Here is a 16,354-nt window from a genome sequence, read left to right on the forward strand (position 1 = left end):
ATTATAAAGCTTGAAAGAGCCAGAATATTTTTAAATATATCTCCGATTGTATTCATCTGAAAGAAGATACATATACACCTAGGATGGCTTGAGGGTGAGTAAATCATGGGATAATTTTCATTTTTGGGTGAACTAACCCTTTTAAGATGCGTTTTGGTCAGTCCGATCACAAGTAAACGAGGGAGACACATTCCCATTTACGCCTGGTGGTGGTCTTTTGTAGCTGTTTGAATGCGTTTTCGACTACCTCTGGAAGTGGTCGAAAGTGGACAAGCTCAAAAGGTTTTAGACCCCGTTTACACCAGTATTTAGCGTCGTTCACTTGTGATTCGGTTGGCCAAAACGCATCTTAATACCAGGAGTAAACAGGGCCTTAGATTAGTCTGTGTGTTTCTTTAAATTTAGGACCTGCTGAAGCACACCCCATCCAGTCATCCAGATCACCCTCTCCTGCAGGACGCCCTCCGCATTTCCCAGAATTTTCTGTCTAGCATTAATGAGGAGATCACACCCCGTCGTCAGTCTATGACAGTGAAGAAAGGAGAGGTCAGTGCTGCCCAACTGTAATATGGCCAGTTTGTATTATGGGTCAATGACGTGACTTTTTTTTTTTTTTTTTTTTTTTTTGTCTGCATCTATCAGTTTATTAAAAAATGCAATGAATACATTTTTTATGACATGAATACACCTCTTCTATGATGAGCATGTTTTTATCTTCTGAATTGAAATGGGGGGGAGGGAATGATAAAACTGTCCTGAAATCATAATAAACTCTTTAATAGTTATTTAATAAATTAATTAAAATAATATTTTATTGAATCTGCTTCATTAATATTTGAAAAACTTTTGTCCATAAAATTAAAAAAAAAAAATAATAATAATATAAATAAATAAATAAATAAATAAATAAATAAATAAATAAAATATCAGATAAATATAAGATAAACAGATAAAATCAGGCCTGTAAGGTTTGCAAGGTTTGAAAAGTCGTGGTGCAACTCCTCAAAAACTTATATTTAAAAGATGTGTACACTCACGTGTTCAAGGTGACCAGGCCAGAAGGAAAATCCTTACTGTTATTCTCTTGTACTGTCATTCTTAGGAATATTATCACAAGTGTACAAAAAAATCATTGGTATGTTCTGGTTGCGTAATCCTACAATGGTCCCGTCAACAATATAATCACCTCCCGCCTTCCTGTTCCCCTTCCTCATTTGTCAAAGATCAATTTTGTGAAATGAGAAGTGTCTCAACACCCTTCCCAGATTCCGAATGAACAAAAAAACATACTGTCCCGACCCCTTTGAACTGTGAATCATTTGACTTTGTACTAGACTTCCCCATAGATTACTGGAAAACTGTGTGGGAAGTGACTCTCTGATTGTAGGCTTGTGGACATGCCAGGCATTTTTATTACAGAAAATACAGAGATTCAATTCAAAGATAGAGATAATTTATTATTTGAGTGATTAAAAGAATGTCTGACAGATAAGCTGGAGAACAATACAGCTCAATTAATCATTCTTCCAGTAAAGATTTGTACTAAAATTAAGAAATTTTTTATCACTTTGCAAGAAATTTATAATAAAAACATCATTATACAATCCTACGAGAAAGTATTCGTCATAAAATATTCTTTTTCAACATTAATCATTACTGTGATTCATTGCCAGAGACCCAAAATATCTCTTTGTATCTCCATTGGGATCCAACTAACAATTTTGTATTAAAGGAATATAATTTTTTTATAGAACAAAGAGAAACTTTAAAGACTGTTGATCCATTTTCCAATTTCAGTGAATTATAACTGAAGCTTTCAAGCTTCAACAATGACTCAAATGCACAAACGTGACATAAAAGTAGCTTATATCTTTTGTGCACTATATTCCAAGTCTATTTTTATTGATTTTGTGGTAAAATATCACCAAAAACAAATGATACATTTTAATTGCATGTTTACATTTTCATTCAGAGCTCTGACAATGGCTGTTCAGAAAGAAAATATTGGATTTTCTTTATGACAGGACATCTTGGTCCATGTCCTGTGTAATTATTGTCTGCGAGATGATGGATTTCCAGTTCATGGCCATGTGTTGCTTCTCATCTTAGGCTGTTTTAGCAGATGTCTCTGAATGTGTCCAAAGTCAATACTGTACCCATATATCATGTGGGCCAAATTCTGATGTAAAAAAAATCAGGTTTAAACATAAGGGATAAACACACACTCACTGAAGCCAGGGTCACAGGTCAGAGCCAATGTTTTGAATGCATCTACACATACACATACGTTCAAGCCATAAAAAGAAGAGCAGATGTCTTTTACATATGTCACACACCCTTCAATTACTGAGGATTCGGTCACTCAAGAGTGCAAATGCACACCCAGTTATAAAGAATGACCTGAGATGGACATCTTCGGGAACATCTCGTACAGAGCTTTTTTGAAATCACTGTTATTTTAAGGACAAAATGAGCTATTTATGTTTTTGTTATTGTTTTTAGTAGAATATATTGTTGTTCATTTCATTTAAGGTTACATTTTTTTTTTTCTCTAATGTGATTTACAGTAAGTAATTACCGTCATATCTACCTTTTGTGAATCATCTCATCCATCACACTTTTTTTTTTTTTTTTAATCCCATCTAGCCATGCTTGTCCGAGGTTGAAACCCCCTGAGGCTGCCATCATTATCATGAAAATAGCTCCCTTGACTCACCCACAATAGCGCAGTTTCTTAAGTGTGTCATGCCTCCGTTTGAGTGAATGAGTCTGAGCCTCTCATTGGCTGCTTTTCCTCCTCACCTACTTTAAATGACCTTCTGCCCCAGGCAAAATAGTGACTTCCTCTGATTTGTGGGGCAGTAAACAATACATGAGCGCCCCCTATTGATGAACAGATGAAACTAAGTGTGTCAATGTTATTTTTGTTTTGAAAAAAAATTCTGAGGGACACTTTTCACATTCCCAGAGTCTTCAGAAGCAGAAGTCATCATAGTTGGGTTAACTTTCATAGAATAAATAAAATAAATTCCACCATATATAAAAAAAATTCCACCATAGCTTTTTTGAGACTTTATGAGGAAATGACCTAAATGAGGAAAAAACAGAGAGAGATTGATTACATTGGTCAGAAGAGTAAAATGTCAAATTTGTTATCACTCCCTTTTATAAGAAACACTCATTAGTAACTATTTTTCTGTAATTTAATGCAGAGGTGATATAACACAAAGTATGGTGTTATGAGTGTGCATAAAATGGAAAAAAAAAAAACCCTGAAATTATTAGAAAAAAAAGTAGATTTCCTATGTGAAAACATGTCATCACAGCCTGTGAAAATGGTCTGTTAGAACTTGTGTTATTATGATGATTATTATCTGGAATTATATAGAAATATATCATAAATAAAAACACGTAGTAGTTTCATTCATGTTTTAAATATATTGTCGTGCATATTAACGTCATCCTAATGTCTTTAAAGAATCGGCAGCTTCTCAGAGACCAGTTTATGGTGGAGGTAGTAGAAGGGGCACGGAAACTTCGGCATGTCTTCCTCTTTACCGACCTGCTGCTCTGCGCCAAATTGAAGAAACAAACCGGAGGGCAAGTCAATCTTTATTAAACTTTTTTTTCTTCTGTAGAAACATTCCACATTTCAGAGTTCATTCTTCATTATCACATATGTGACCCCTGGTTTCTCTGTCTCCCCATGTTTAGGAAGGGGCAGCAGTATGACTGTAAGTGGTATATCCCACTAGCTGATGTCACCTTTCAGACCATTGATGAATCGGAGTCCTCACCGGTCCCCCAGATACCGGAGGAAGAGATAGATTGTTTGAAGGTTAGGATCTCCCAGATCAAGAGCGAGATCCAGAGAGAAAAGGTAAATGAATGGATTAATCATAAATGCGCTTCTACAGCAAACAATCAGCTTGGTGTTAACTGTTCCCCATCTCTTCTTGCTTTCATTCTCCCATGTGTTCAGAGAATGTGTAAAGGAGGTAAAGTCATTGATCGCCTCAGAAAGAAACTGTGCGAACAGGAATCGCTGCTGCTGCTCATGTCTCCATGCATGGCCTTCAGAGTCAGTAACAGGAATGGCAAGGTGAACCAGAAAATCTCCTAAAACTACATTTTTTTTCCCTCAGATATCTGTGTTTGCATTTGCTAAAAAGTTTTTTGACACTTAAAGGGATAGTTTACCCAAAAAGTTCTGACATCATTTACTCACGCTAATATCATTTTCTATTTTAATGTTAATATTAGAATTCTATACTATATTATCAAAAAATAAACATGAAACATACTAACACACCGAGTTTAAAACTGACAATTTAAACAAGCTATTCGCAAAAGTTCTCATTTCTTGTGTGTTTTATTTCTTTATTTCAGGGCTATACATTCCTTATTTCGTCTGATTATGAACGAGAAGAATGGAGGGAGATCATTCGGGAGCAGCAGAAAAAGTGTAAGCGCTGCTATTCCGCACAAAAACCTTCCTAACTTCCAAGAAAATCCCAACAGGATTCCATAAACTGCTCTTTTCCTTCAGAGAGCGTGACTTATTAGTTAAATTCAGATGTTGGTGGCTTCGCTGACCAAGTCTCTCTTGATTTCTCAATGTTCTCTCCTAGGTTTCAAGAGTTTTTCTTTGACTTCGCTGGAGCTGCAGATGCTCACCAACTCCTGCGTGAAGCTACAGACGGTTCACAATGTTCCTCTGACAATCAATAAAGAAGGTTATTGTTTTTTGTTTGTTTGTTTCATTAAGATCTGTTTTGCATTTTCTTTCTTTCCACTGTATCTGAAGCTTGTCTTAACTTTAGTTGCTTTTTCCCCTAATAGATGATGAATCCACGGGGCTGTATGGCTTCCTGAATGTGATTGTCCATTCTGCGACAGGGCTGAAACAGAGCTTGAGTAAGTTGTCTGGTACGGAATGTCTCACCTAGTTTAAGAGACTGCAGCAGTGTGTGTTTTTTTTTTTTTTTTTTTTTTTCAGTGGTTTCAATTAGATGGAGTGAAATCCGGCTCACAGTAATCATTAAATTATTGAATGCCTCCCTAATATGTGCGCACATGCATGAAAACACCTGACATGCTCCCTGCTGTTGTTGGGCAGAGTTTTCTCTATGAGCAGCTGTGGAACGGGTGGATTAACAGGGAACACTGCGTTCCTTCTTAAATCTAACTCTCTATCATTAATTTCCGTCTCTCTTTGTTCTCGCTCATTCATTGTTTCTGCTTTCTTATAGCCTTTGTCCCCAATAGAATCTTCTTTAATGCAGTGTAGGGTTGAGTGGCATGACTGTATAAACCAAAAGCGCTTCACATGCAGTGGGCAATTTAAGAAAAAAGCCTTTAGAGAGGCTGTGTTACAGTGAAGGCTGCTCTTAGGCACGATTTGAAACAGTGTTTAATAAATAATCTAGAGTATAGTTCATTTAGGGTTAGTTCACTCAAAAATGAAAATTATTCCATAATTTACTCATCCTCAAGCCATCCTAGGTGTATATGACTTTATGACTTTTTTTCTTTCAGTCAAACACGATTAGTTATATTAAAAATATTCTGGCTCTTCCAAGCTTTATAATTGTAGTGAATAGTAACTGGTATTTTAAGCCCAAAAAAGCACATCCATCCATCATATATGTAATCCATACAGCTCCAGTTGGTTAATAAAGGCCTCCTGAAGCAAAGCTATGCATTTTTGTAAGAAAAATATACATTTTTATAACTTTATAGACTATAATCACTAGATTTCGGCGTATGATGTAGGAGTAGCTTAATCTTAGGTGAGAATAGACGCCTCTCGATGTTCAAACAAATAGGGCTGGGTAACAAACTCAAGCTCCTCTGACATTTCTCTTTAAAAATTCTCATTTTAGACTTCCAATTCGTGACTGGTGTTTTGCTTTGCTCTATCCTCTGCGCTTCCACGTTCGTCAATACGTCATGCGTCAGGTCAAAGTTCACTCTTCCGGCAGAATCGACTACTAATGAACAGTAGATTGATCAAAAGTGACAAAACAAAGTAAAAGACATTTTATAAGTGACAAAGCAAAGACATTCATAATGGTACTTATATTAAAGATTTCCATTTCAAATAAACACTATTCTTTTGAGGTTTCTTGTCATTAATGAATCCTGAAAAAAATGTATCACGGTTTTCACAAAAATATTAAGCAGCACAACCGTGATAATAATAAGAAATTTTTCTTGAGCACTAAATCAGCATATTAGATTTATTTCTGAAGGATCATGTGACACTGATGAAAATTCAGCTTTGCCATCACAGGAATTACATCACATTTAAAAATATATTAAAGTTATTTTTAATTGTAATTATATCTCACTATTACTGTTTTTACTGTATTTTTGATCAAGCAAATGCAGTCTTGGTGAGCATAAAAGACTTCCAGAGGTCACATAAAAAAATCTTACTGACTCCAAACTAGTGTAAATAAATATTATAGTTAATATTATAAATATTAAGTGTTATACAAAACAGCTGCTTTTGATGGCTTATTTATTTCTGTGATCTTATTTTTTTTTTTTTTTTTTTTTTTTAATGTATTTTATTCAGTAAATTATACAAAAAAATAAAAATATAAAATAAAATGAAATAATGGAATATACTTGATGTCTAAGCTTATACTTTTACCTTTAACTTTAATTGGAAAAGATACTGTGTGTTAAAAAAACTTTAATTTTCAGGGTTTTTTTTATATTTAAAAATGGTTTTATATGTAACCAGCTTGTTGTCTGTTCCCTCTATCACCTCAGATCTGTACTGTACACTAGAGGTGGACTCTTTCGGCTACTTTGTGAACAAAGCTAAGACTCGTGTGTACAGAGACACCACAGAGCCAAACTGGAATGAGGTCAGAACTGTTGAGAAGAAATTACACCCTGCAGCTTTAAATATGAAAAGACATTATAATGCAAGTTGAATGGTGTGATTAAATGGAGGTTGGACTCTCTTTTCACAGGAGTTTGAGATTGAGCTGGAGGGCTCTCAGACCCTCAGACTGCTGTGTTACAGTAAGGTCAAACAGTGCAGGGATGATGGGGAGAACATGGATCGCATCATGGCCAAGGGACAGATTCAGGTATACTTGCTCAGTATGTCCACTCATCACATCCAGGGATACCTTTAAAGGGTTAGTTCGTTTACCCAAAAATGAAAATTCTGTCATTAATTACTCACCCTTGTGCCGTTTTACACCCGTAAGACCTTCGTTGATCTTCGGAACACAAATTAAGATATTTTTGTTTAAATCCGATGGCTCCGTGAGGCCTACATAGGGAGCAATGACATTTCCTCTCTCAAGATCCATTAATGTACTAAAAACATATTTAAATCAGTTCATGTGAGTACAGTGGTTCAATATTAATATTATAAAGCGACGAGAATATTTTTGGTGTCAAACCGCCAAACTGCTGAAATCACGTGACTTTGGCGCTCCGAACTGCGGATTCGACACGCTGATTCATTACGCTCCGAATCTTCCTGAAGCAGTGTTTTGAAATCGGCCATCAATAAATAATTCGTTATTTTGTTTTTTTTGGCGCACCAAAAATATTCTCGTCGCTTTATAATATTAATATTGAACCACTGTACTCAAATGAACTGATTTAAATATGTTTTTAGTACATTAATGGATCTTAAGAGAGGAAATGTCATTGCTCCCTATGTAGGCCTCACGGAGCCATCGGATTTAAACAAAAATATCTCAATTTGCGTTCCGTAGATTAACGAAGGTCTTACAGGTCTGGAACGGCATGAGCGTGAGTAATAAATGACAGAATTTTCATTTTTGGATGAACTAACCCTTTAAATGATACTTACATGTATTAAAGAGCTTTGAGATGGTGAACTGCTCATATAATTTCAGCAGTGGTTCCTCACAGTGATCACAAACCCCAGGGATGACCTCACCAACAAACACCAGACAATTTTTTTTTTTTTTTTTTTTGTTTGGCATTTTGCCTTTATTGTGATAGGACAGTATGCAGACAGGAAGCGAAGTGGGAGAGAGAGGGGGAACAGGATCAGGAAAGGACCGCAAGCCAGAACTCAAACTCAGGTCGCCCAAAGCGCGAAGGCGCCACTTGTCGACGCGCTGCCCACGAGGCTATCGGCGCCGACAAACACCAGACAGTTAACAGCACCGCAAATAATTTTTGAACACTGCAGTTATATTGTAAAATGTTGTTTAGATTTTGGAATTTCTCAGATTTTCTTTCACAGTACTTTTTTGTAACGGTAGTACGTTTTAGTAGGTCTGCAACTAAAATATGTTTATTAATTGATTAATCTGTTGATTTATATCTTTGATTTAATTATTTTATCAGGTAAAAGTTTTATTTCATTGTACTTAATGTCCAGTCTTAAAGCAGAAGGACAAATTAAGAACAAATTAAATTCAATATTAAGTTAAATTATGTTATATAAAATTAAAAATAAAGTATATAAAATAAGGTCATGCCAACATGAAACTAAGCTTTGTGTCCTCAAATGCTTTTTTCCCCATAGAACTATGTTTTTCTACTGTAAAGTGATGTAACTGTTTCTCTGTGCGCAAATTCAAGTAATCAGCAGTGAAATTGTCAATTAATTTCATTATCGATTAGTCATACATCCCAGGATAAAACAAGGCAGTGTATAATCTGCTTACACATAGTGACTAAGCATTTACATTTTTAATGCCTAGTGCAATGAACAGAACAAAGCCGGTAAGTTGTTCAGGTAGATAATCCTGCCATATGCGGTGGTGTGGTCGTGTCACCAGAGAAAACAGCAGAGGGGTGGCCCTAGGGAAATGCTTAGGTGTTGTGCTAGAGAAGGATTAGAGGGACTGTACTATGGATTGTTGTCAGGATTGTTTGGAAGCGCTCCAGAGAGAAAGTGGGACATGACACGCTGACAGAGTCCCAGTGGGGCAGGTGCGAAGTTACGGATGGGAGGATGAAGAGTCTGCATCAGCAAATGAAAGCTTTTGTCTTAATCACATGACTCTTTGTTGCCATGGCAACCATAAGCATTTCCTTTGTGGCAACAGACTGTATAGTTGTCAGTTGTTTACCCCAAACACTCCAAGCAAGATCCTTTATACCTGTTTGTATAGAGTTAAGCTTCAGTTTCTTCTCAAATGATTATGACAGGATATATAACGATTGGAAGCACATAATATTGTCCTAAACTTTGGAAGTGCCACGTTTCAGTGCTGTAACCAGAAAAACACCATTCGAAACACTTGAAATTATCTTGAATATGTTGTTGGTAGGTCAGCTGCCACACTGTAATCATCAGGGTGGGTGGAGATTCAGTAGTTAATCCCAGCGCTCCATCTGTGGAACAGCTCTGTCAGGGGAGCTCTGTGTGTGTGTGTGTGTACTCAAGAATATATCAGACAAGATATTCACAACAACAGGTTCATCCAGACGAGCATGAGAACAGTTATACCAAAACACGCACTGCTTCAGGATGACATGGAACGCCAGCCGGCCGTTGTGCTAGAAGATCTGAATTTGACTGTGCTTCTGTGAGCGGGGAGGGATTCGTGTTCCTGTATCCTGCTGCTTCTTGTCAATAACAGTAGCTTCCTCTGAGGAACCTGAGTAAGATGGGCAATAAGGACCAGATCCAGAATGGTGAAGAGCATTATGGTAGAATGAAGGCTGTGAGCAATAAACTGATGAAGGAAGAGTTCATTAGCAGCTGTGCCGTGGAGGAAGAGGAGAAACAGGAGGAGGATGAGGAGGTAGATACTGGCCTCAGGAGAGGTCCCAGCACTGGGGCTCGACTCTGGGGTAGAGTTCGCAACACGCTGCTCAGGCAGAAGGTAACGAGAGCCTCACTCCCTCGTGAGGAATTTTGGAAATGAGAAACTCAGTTCATTAACTTTCTTTGAGATGATTATTATTAAGCAGGCTGGTTAGGAATTAAGATTGTGAAGTGTTTGATGTGGATTTTACCATCATTCACTGCAAGGACATTTTTCTTTGGTCTGTATTTGTGGTATCGGTAAAGGAGTAGTGTGTGCATTGTTTTGGTAAAACTATATAGCAGAAATTGTGATTTGAAAACTATTAAGGCTTGAGAATGAGTACATAAGACTGCAATGTTGAGACACCCTGGTGTACAGCATGGATTTCATACCTCCAGGGGGCAGCAAGGGGCTGCTGGGGGTCAAAATGTATTTTTAGGACTGTCATAGTTAACCTAAGATATAAGTAAGATATTAAATCTGTATTTAGTTTTGTGGGATATATATCTATATAAGGTACAAGAGGCCGTGCTGTATTGTGAATTAGTCACGGCTGAAGGCCATTGTTAGGCACGACGGGTTTGCTGCAAGGTTTTTTTTTTTTTTTCATTACGAGCTGTCTCGAATGTTGCCATTTTTCAGCACTGGAGCATGATGGTTCATTTTTTCAGAAGTCTCTCCAAATTGTTTTGCAAACCACTCATCAGTTTTTATGCCGCCTAATAGATCAAAATTTACTTCAAACATGTTGGCCTTTTAGTTCTTCCAATATATATGTTGCTAAAGGTGTTGCACAGTGATACACTAAATCGTTGGGTGAAGCGGTCATAGTCGTGCTTTATCATGAATAAACACAGCTATTGACTAATCAACATCAAGGACTGAAACTGTGTTGTCAATAATAATAATAATAATAATAATAATAATAATAATAATAATAATAACAACAATAAGAGTTTTCTTTAGTGCAATGACAATGTTAAAGCCAGTTATTTAATTTTAGAAACAATTGTTGTCTTTATAATAACACATTTTATATTTTTCTGTTGCAGTATGCCTTTCAAAAGTTTAAGGTTCAGTAAGATTATTTAATATTTTAAAAGATATCTCTTATGCTCACCAGGACTGAATTTATTTGATCAAAAAATTAAAATAAAAACAGTAATATTGTGAAAAATTATTACAATTAAAATAACTGTTTTCTATTTGAATATATTTTTAAAATGTAATGTATTCCTGTGATGCAAAGCTGAATTTTCAGCAATACTCCAGTCTTCAGTGTCACGTGATCCTTCAGAAATCATTCTTATATGCTGATTTGAAACATTTCTTATTATTATCAATGTTGAAAATAGTACTCATGTATGATGTATACAAAAGATGCATCTCCTGTATGAACACTTTGGATGTTCCCTGAACATCTGTGTACAGAATATTGCTTTGATTGTTGCTGTAATTTCACCATGTTCTAGTGTACCAGTCGCTTCTCAAATGAGATAAATCAGATTTGTTGGCATGAGTAAAACCAACCAATCAATACAGTTCTTTCGTTTGGCAGCAAGCTGGTAAATTATGTTGTCACAACACCCATAACAGACCACAATAAATACAAACTGACATCCTGGTATTAGAGACACTGGTACTGACAACGGACTACGAGGACGTTATGTAATACTGGGCATAAGACTAGGAAAGATGGGCATATCATAAAGAATGGAAAGCGTTTGGATCATAAGTTTCTTTCGGTTGTGCATTTCCATTAATTATTTTTTGAAAGAGTATTGTGCATTGATCTGCATCATTTACATACTTGTGACAGCTATCTTAATTTGTCTTGGCTCAGCTCTATTGTTTATTTATTTTTTGTAAAAAGTAGATACTTTCCAGTAGCATGTTCACTGAGCTGCCATTTTTAGCAGGTGACTCTGTGTTTGGATCACACTCAGATAAGGATTATCCTCTTGATTGACATTTGTCCCTATTTTCACAGCTGGATCCTCAATCGCTGCAGGGTAAAGACTGGCAGAGGACAGTAATCAGCATGAATGGGGTCAGTGTGGCTCATCCTGCACAATAATAATAACACCTTTACTAATAATAGGAGCAATCACTTTATTAAATGTTCAAAAGTCCATTTAAATAGGCCAGTACACTTGGTTAAGATCATCTGTATATATCTGAGAAGTGAATAATTGATGTTGCTGTGTCATTGCAGAAAACTGTGGAATATATGATGATATAACCATTGCTGATTTTGCAAGATATTTAAATTAGATTGCATAGGAATTGTTTTTGCTTTTATTATTCCCTAAAGCTGTATAAAAGATACATTTCGGTAGATTTCATTTGTCAAAATAATAACTAAAATTGCACAAATTATCCTGTTCACAAATACACTCCTGTTCAAAAGTTGGGTCTGAAAGATTTTTTTAATTTTTTTTTTATAAGTAATCTCACATGTTTAAGGCAGCATTTATTTGATCAAAAATACAGTCAAAAGTAATATTGTGAAATATTACAATTTAAAAGAACTGTTTTCTATTTTAATATATTTCAAAATCTAATTTATTTTTGTGATGGTAAAGCTGAATTTTCAGCATCATTACTCCAGTCTTCAGTGTCACATGATCCTTCAAAAATCATTGTAATATGCTGATTTGGTGCTCAAGAAACATTTCTAATTATTAATGTTGAAAACATTTGTGCTGCTTAATATTTTTGTGGATCTTGATACATTTTTTTAAGTTTCTTTGATGAAAGTTCAGATGCACAGCATTTATTTCAAATAGAAATCTCATGTCAAGGCTTTACTGTCACTTTTTGATCAATTTAATGCATCCTTGCTGAATAAAAGTATTAATTTCTTAAGATTTTAAACACTAATGTGTGTTTTTATATATATATGACACATACACACTACCGTTCATATCCACTTACATCCCCCAATCAATAGTTAACTATTGTCTACCATCAAGTTTTATCAGTATGAAGCAATGATGGATTATCTTGGTCATGTGGCTTGATATTAAGCTGATGGCCACAGCTTACAGTGATTTAATTCTTGATTATTTGATAGGTGCAGAGCTCTTTTGTTCTCATCAGTGAGATGTTTTTGTAAAAAAAAGTTGTGTACATTCATCACTCTTTCCAGATTGAGGTCAAGCTGTCTATGCGGTTTACCAGCAGAGAGTTCAGTCTGAAGAGGATGCCCTCCAGGAAACAGTCTGGAGTGTTTGGGGTCAAAATCGGGGCTGTCACGAAGTGAGTCAACCTACAGATCAGTCTATCCAGTGTATGACTGATAAAAATACATTATATAATAAACAGTATGGATATAATATAGTTTTTTCCTCATTAAAAAAGGTTGTTTTGTATAAAGAAATTAATAAAATTCTAAATTGTCCACTCACATTAAACTATTCCAGTCAAATCAGTAGCCTAATAAAAGCTGTTTTTCTTTACATGGAGCAGGTCTCCTCATGGGGGCTGCCATGTTACGATCACATGACCAGCCAAATATGACTTATTTTTACTCCATAACCCCCCTATTTTTGGTAAATTTCATTGTTTTTGAGTAATGCTTCATCGCCTTTAAGGATTAATAAAGTTGTATTGTATTGTAAAAGTCAATCGTGATTCAATAATAAAAGCAGTCACGTTTCACTCACACATCTCTCACTCCAAGAGCAACACCAGTCAGACGTCAGCCATGTTTCCCATAGTTTAGAGGACACAGGGACCCTTCTCAGTGTTTTCATAGGCCCACATGACTCAAATGAGGGCTCATAAAAAATAAGGAGGGGGACACTTCCTTTTAATAAAGCTGAGGAAAGGTGGTCTCTGTCAGAAGGGATCTTAAAAGCAGAACGGAAAACAGAAAGCAACCCCATTATGGACTTCCTGAGAAACAGGAAGAAATTATTATTAAAGGCAAGGGTTTGCCAAGGGCTTCCCTCAGAGGACTGCAATAAAAACAGAACTGTGGATTTAGGAATTAGACTCTCAAATATGCATTTTTCATAGTTTAACTGCAATGCATAAGGGTGAAATATTGCCCTCTAATAGTTGTTTTTAAAAAAAACAAAAAAAAACATGACAGTTTTGGGATGGATTTATGCTGGACAAAATGTTCATTTTCTTAGGTGGTCTTATTATGATGTTGACTTTGGGATATCAGAATGCTCTGTCAGGATAATGCAGATGTAGGTTTAAATATAGGCTGTGAGAACATTGAGACCACAAAGTAATTTTTCCTTTCATAGTGAACAAATAAACAAGCTTTTTGAATATGCTGGTTATTTTTATACGTCGCAGAAATGTGCCAAAAGATTTCCCATAATTTTCTGTGGTCGTAGAATTTACAGCTTTAATACTGAAAAACTGTATTCAACTGAAATGTATTTTCCAGACGCTGTTGATTCATGTGTGTTTGTTCCTCTCAGACGGGAGCACTCCAAAGTGCCTCTCATTGTGAGACAGTGCGTAGAGGAGATTGAGCGCAGAGGGATGGAGGAAGTGGGCATCTATCGTGTCTCTGGTGTGGCCACAGACATCCAGGCCCTGAAAGCTGCCTTTGATGCCAGTGAGTACTGTAGTACTTCTTGCAGGGATGAACCTACAAATTAAATTAAATTAAATTAAATCATTTTTAATTAAAATACAATTAATACATCTATTATATTATATATTTAATATTATATGCATTTTTGATATGGCTAAAAATTAGTATGTTTTGTGACTTAACAGACAATAAAGACGTTTCAGTTATGATGAGCGAGATGGACGTGAATGCCATTGCTGGAACATTGAAGCTTTACTTCCGAGAGCTTCCTGAGCCCCTCTTCACCGATGAACTCTATGCAAATTTCACTGAAGGCATTGGTCAGTTGAGTTTTTCAAGTTACGATTATTAATAGTTTATATAAAACAGTTCACATTAATAATTTATTCTTGTTTTTTTAATTTCCTTCAGCATTGTCGGACAGTGTAGCAAAAGAAAGCTGTATGCTCAACTTGTTGCTCTCACTACCTGAACCCAACCTGCTGACCTTTCTGTTTCTGCTGGACCATCTGAAAAGGTGAAGACTGTCCCATCAATCAATGTTTAATAATATGACTGGTGCTTGTGAAAACCCGATCCCCATCTAGGAACCAAAATATCATAGAAACCACCTAAACCACCCTATCTACCGCATAGCAGTGCACTAGAAATGTGTTGTTTTTTTTGTTTTTTGTTTTTTCCAAAAACTATATGCAAATTAGGGCTATCAACAGAGTAGAATAATCACAATTAATCTAATAATTTATACCAGTCTTTAATAAGCAGAAGGAAATATTAAACTGTAAATAAATTAAATACATGTATTTTTTTTTTCTTAAAGCTGGTGGCACACTGTACGATTTAGGCTGCGAAAATAAATCAATGCATCGCAAATTGAGAAATGCTTCTGAATCGATTCCGAGATTTTCCGAATACATCACGATTCTCTCTCGAATCGATTCTGAGCTTAGTTTTTAACAGCAGATGGCACTGCGTGCTTTAGAAACAGCCGTACTCTGCTTGCTTCCAGTTCCTTACACACACCACTAAAATAATCATTCATAAAGTTCAAAAAGGTTGAAGCGAATTACAAGGTTGTTTGCAGTGGGCTGTTTACATTAATCTCGCGTCATAAATGCATTCTGAGGTGCGAGTACATTCTCAGACTCCGCTGAACGCACAAGCGCTCTTCTTTGCGAGCATTTGAGCGTGCGGTTAAAAACTAGCCTAAAGCGCCATCTGCTGTTAAAAACTAAGCTCAGAATCGATTTGAGAGAGAATCATGATGCATTTGGAAAATTTCAGAATCGAACCAATAATTGAGAAGCATCGATTTATTGTCGCAGCCCTAGTACGATTTATAACAGCCCTTTACGACTGTTGCTTGTCAGACTGTACAAACATGATCCCTGCTATAAGCCATGTCACACTGTAAGATCTTAGCTGTCATTAACGTCAGACTGTATGGCAGTCAAGATGCGTTAAAAAGGGACGCATGCAAGAAGACTCATCCAAGGTTTTACATCATCAATCCGTAACACGTTCGGTGACTGAGCTGCATTTATATGCAGGATAGAAATGGTGGCAAAGACGTGTGTGTGGAGCAAGTGGTGGTTTGTTGTTGTCTCACTAATTGCGTCATCGGGATCTGCGCTCCCATTGTTTTTTTTTATTTGACGGTTGTCGCAGGAGAAGACACACTGCAGGACGGTGCCTCAAATCTTCTGACACTGCCAGAATTTTGTCGGACGTAAAATTTGATCGCAATGGTCATTAATCGGCTGTCAGCAAACATGTCAAACTGTCGACCAAAGACTTCAGATTTTGGCCTAGTATCAGAGGAATTCACTAAATTTGTCTCAGACAGTCAAATCATGGCCAAAATCATCGTACAGTATGAACCCGGCTTAAGTTAACTTTGACTTTGTTTTTTGTGATGACAAGTTTTTTTATGGGCAAGCAAGCACCATTCACATTTTCTTCAGTTTTACTTGTATTCTTTGAATCATTTCCAATAGTCAGATTTGTTTAAGACCTACATGTT

At 36.2% G+C, this 16,354-nt stretch overlaps 1 protein-coding gene across 2 annotated transcripts in view; it reads left to right on the plus strand.

The window, feature by feature from the left end:
- Positions 1 to 16,354, plus strand: part of si:dkey-91m11.5 (PH_BCR_vertebrate and RhoGAP_Bcr domain-containing protein) — a 49,179-nt gene that overhangs the window by 30,437 nt on the left and 2,388 nt on the right. For both annotated transcript variants that reach the window (XM_051903535.1, XM_051903533.1), the window contains 14 exons: positions 406 to 546; positions 3,479 to 3,604; positions 3,719 to 3,880; positions 3,983 to 4,102; positions 4,390 to 4,465; positions 4,632 to 4,736; positions 4,843 to 4,917; positions 6,784 to 6,881; positions 6,990 to 7,109; positions 11,761 to 11,820; positions 12,922 to 13,031; positions 14,213 to 14,352; positions 14,517 to 14,651; positions 14,743 to 14,848. In XM_051903535.1, the coding sequence (XP_051759495.1) occupies positions 406 to 546; positions 3,479 to 3,604; positions 3,719 to 3,880; positions 3,983 to 4,102; positions 4,390 to 4,465; positions 4,632 to 4,736; positions 4,843 to 4,917; positions 6,784 to 6,881; positions 6,990 to 7,109; positions 11,761 to 11,820; positions 12,922 to 13,031; positions 14,213 to 14,352; positions 14,517 to 14,651; positions 14,743 to 14,848 (1,574 nt within the window). The remainder of the gene's footprint in view (positions 1 to 405; positions 547 to 3,478; positions 3,605 to 3,718; positions 3,881 to 3,982; positions 4,103 to 4,389; positions 4,466 to 4,631; positions 4,737 to 4,842; positions 4,918 to 6,783; positions 6,882 to 6,989; positions 7,110 to 11,760; positions 11,821 to 12,921; positions 13,032 to 14,212; positions 14,353 to 14,516; positions 14,652 to 14,742; positions 14,849 to 16,354) is intronic.

This window comes from Ctenopharyngodon idella, chromosome 8 (genome assembly GCF_019924925.1).
Source record: "Ctenopharyngodon idella isolate HZGC_01 chromosome 8, HZGC01, whole genome shotgun sequence".
Lineage (NCBI taxonomy): Eukaryota > Metazoa > Chordata > Actinopteri > Cypriniformes > Xenocyprididae > Ctenopharyngodon > Ctenopharyngodon idella.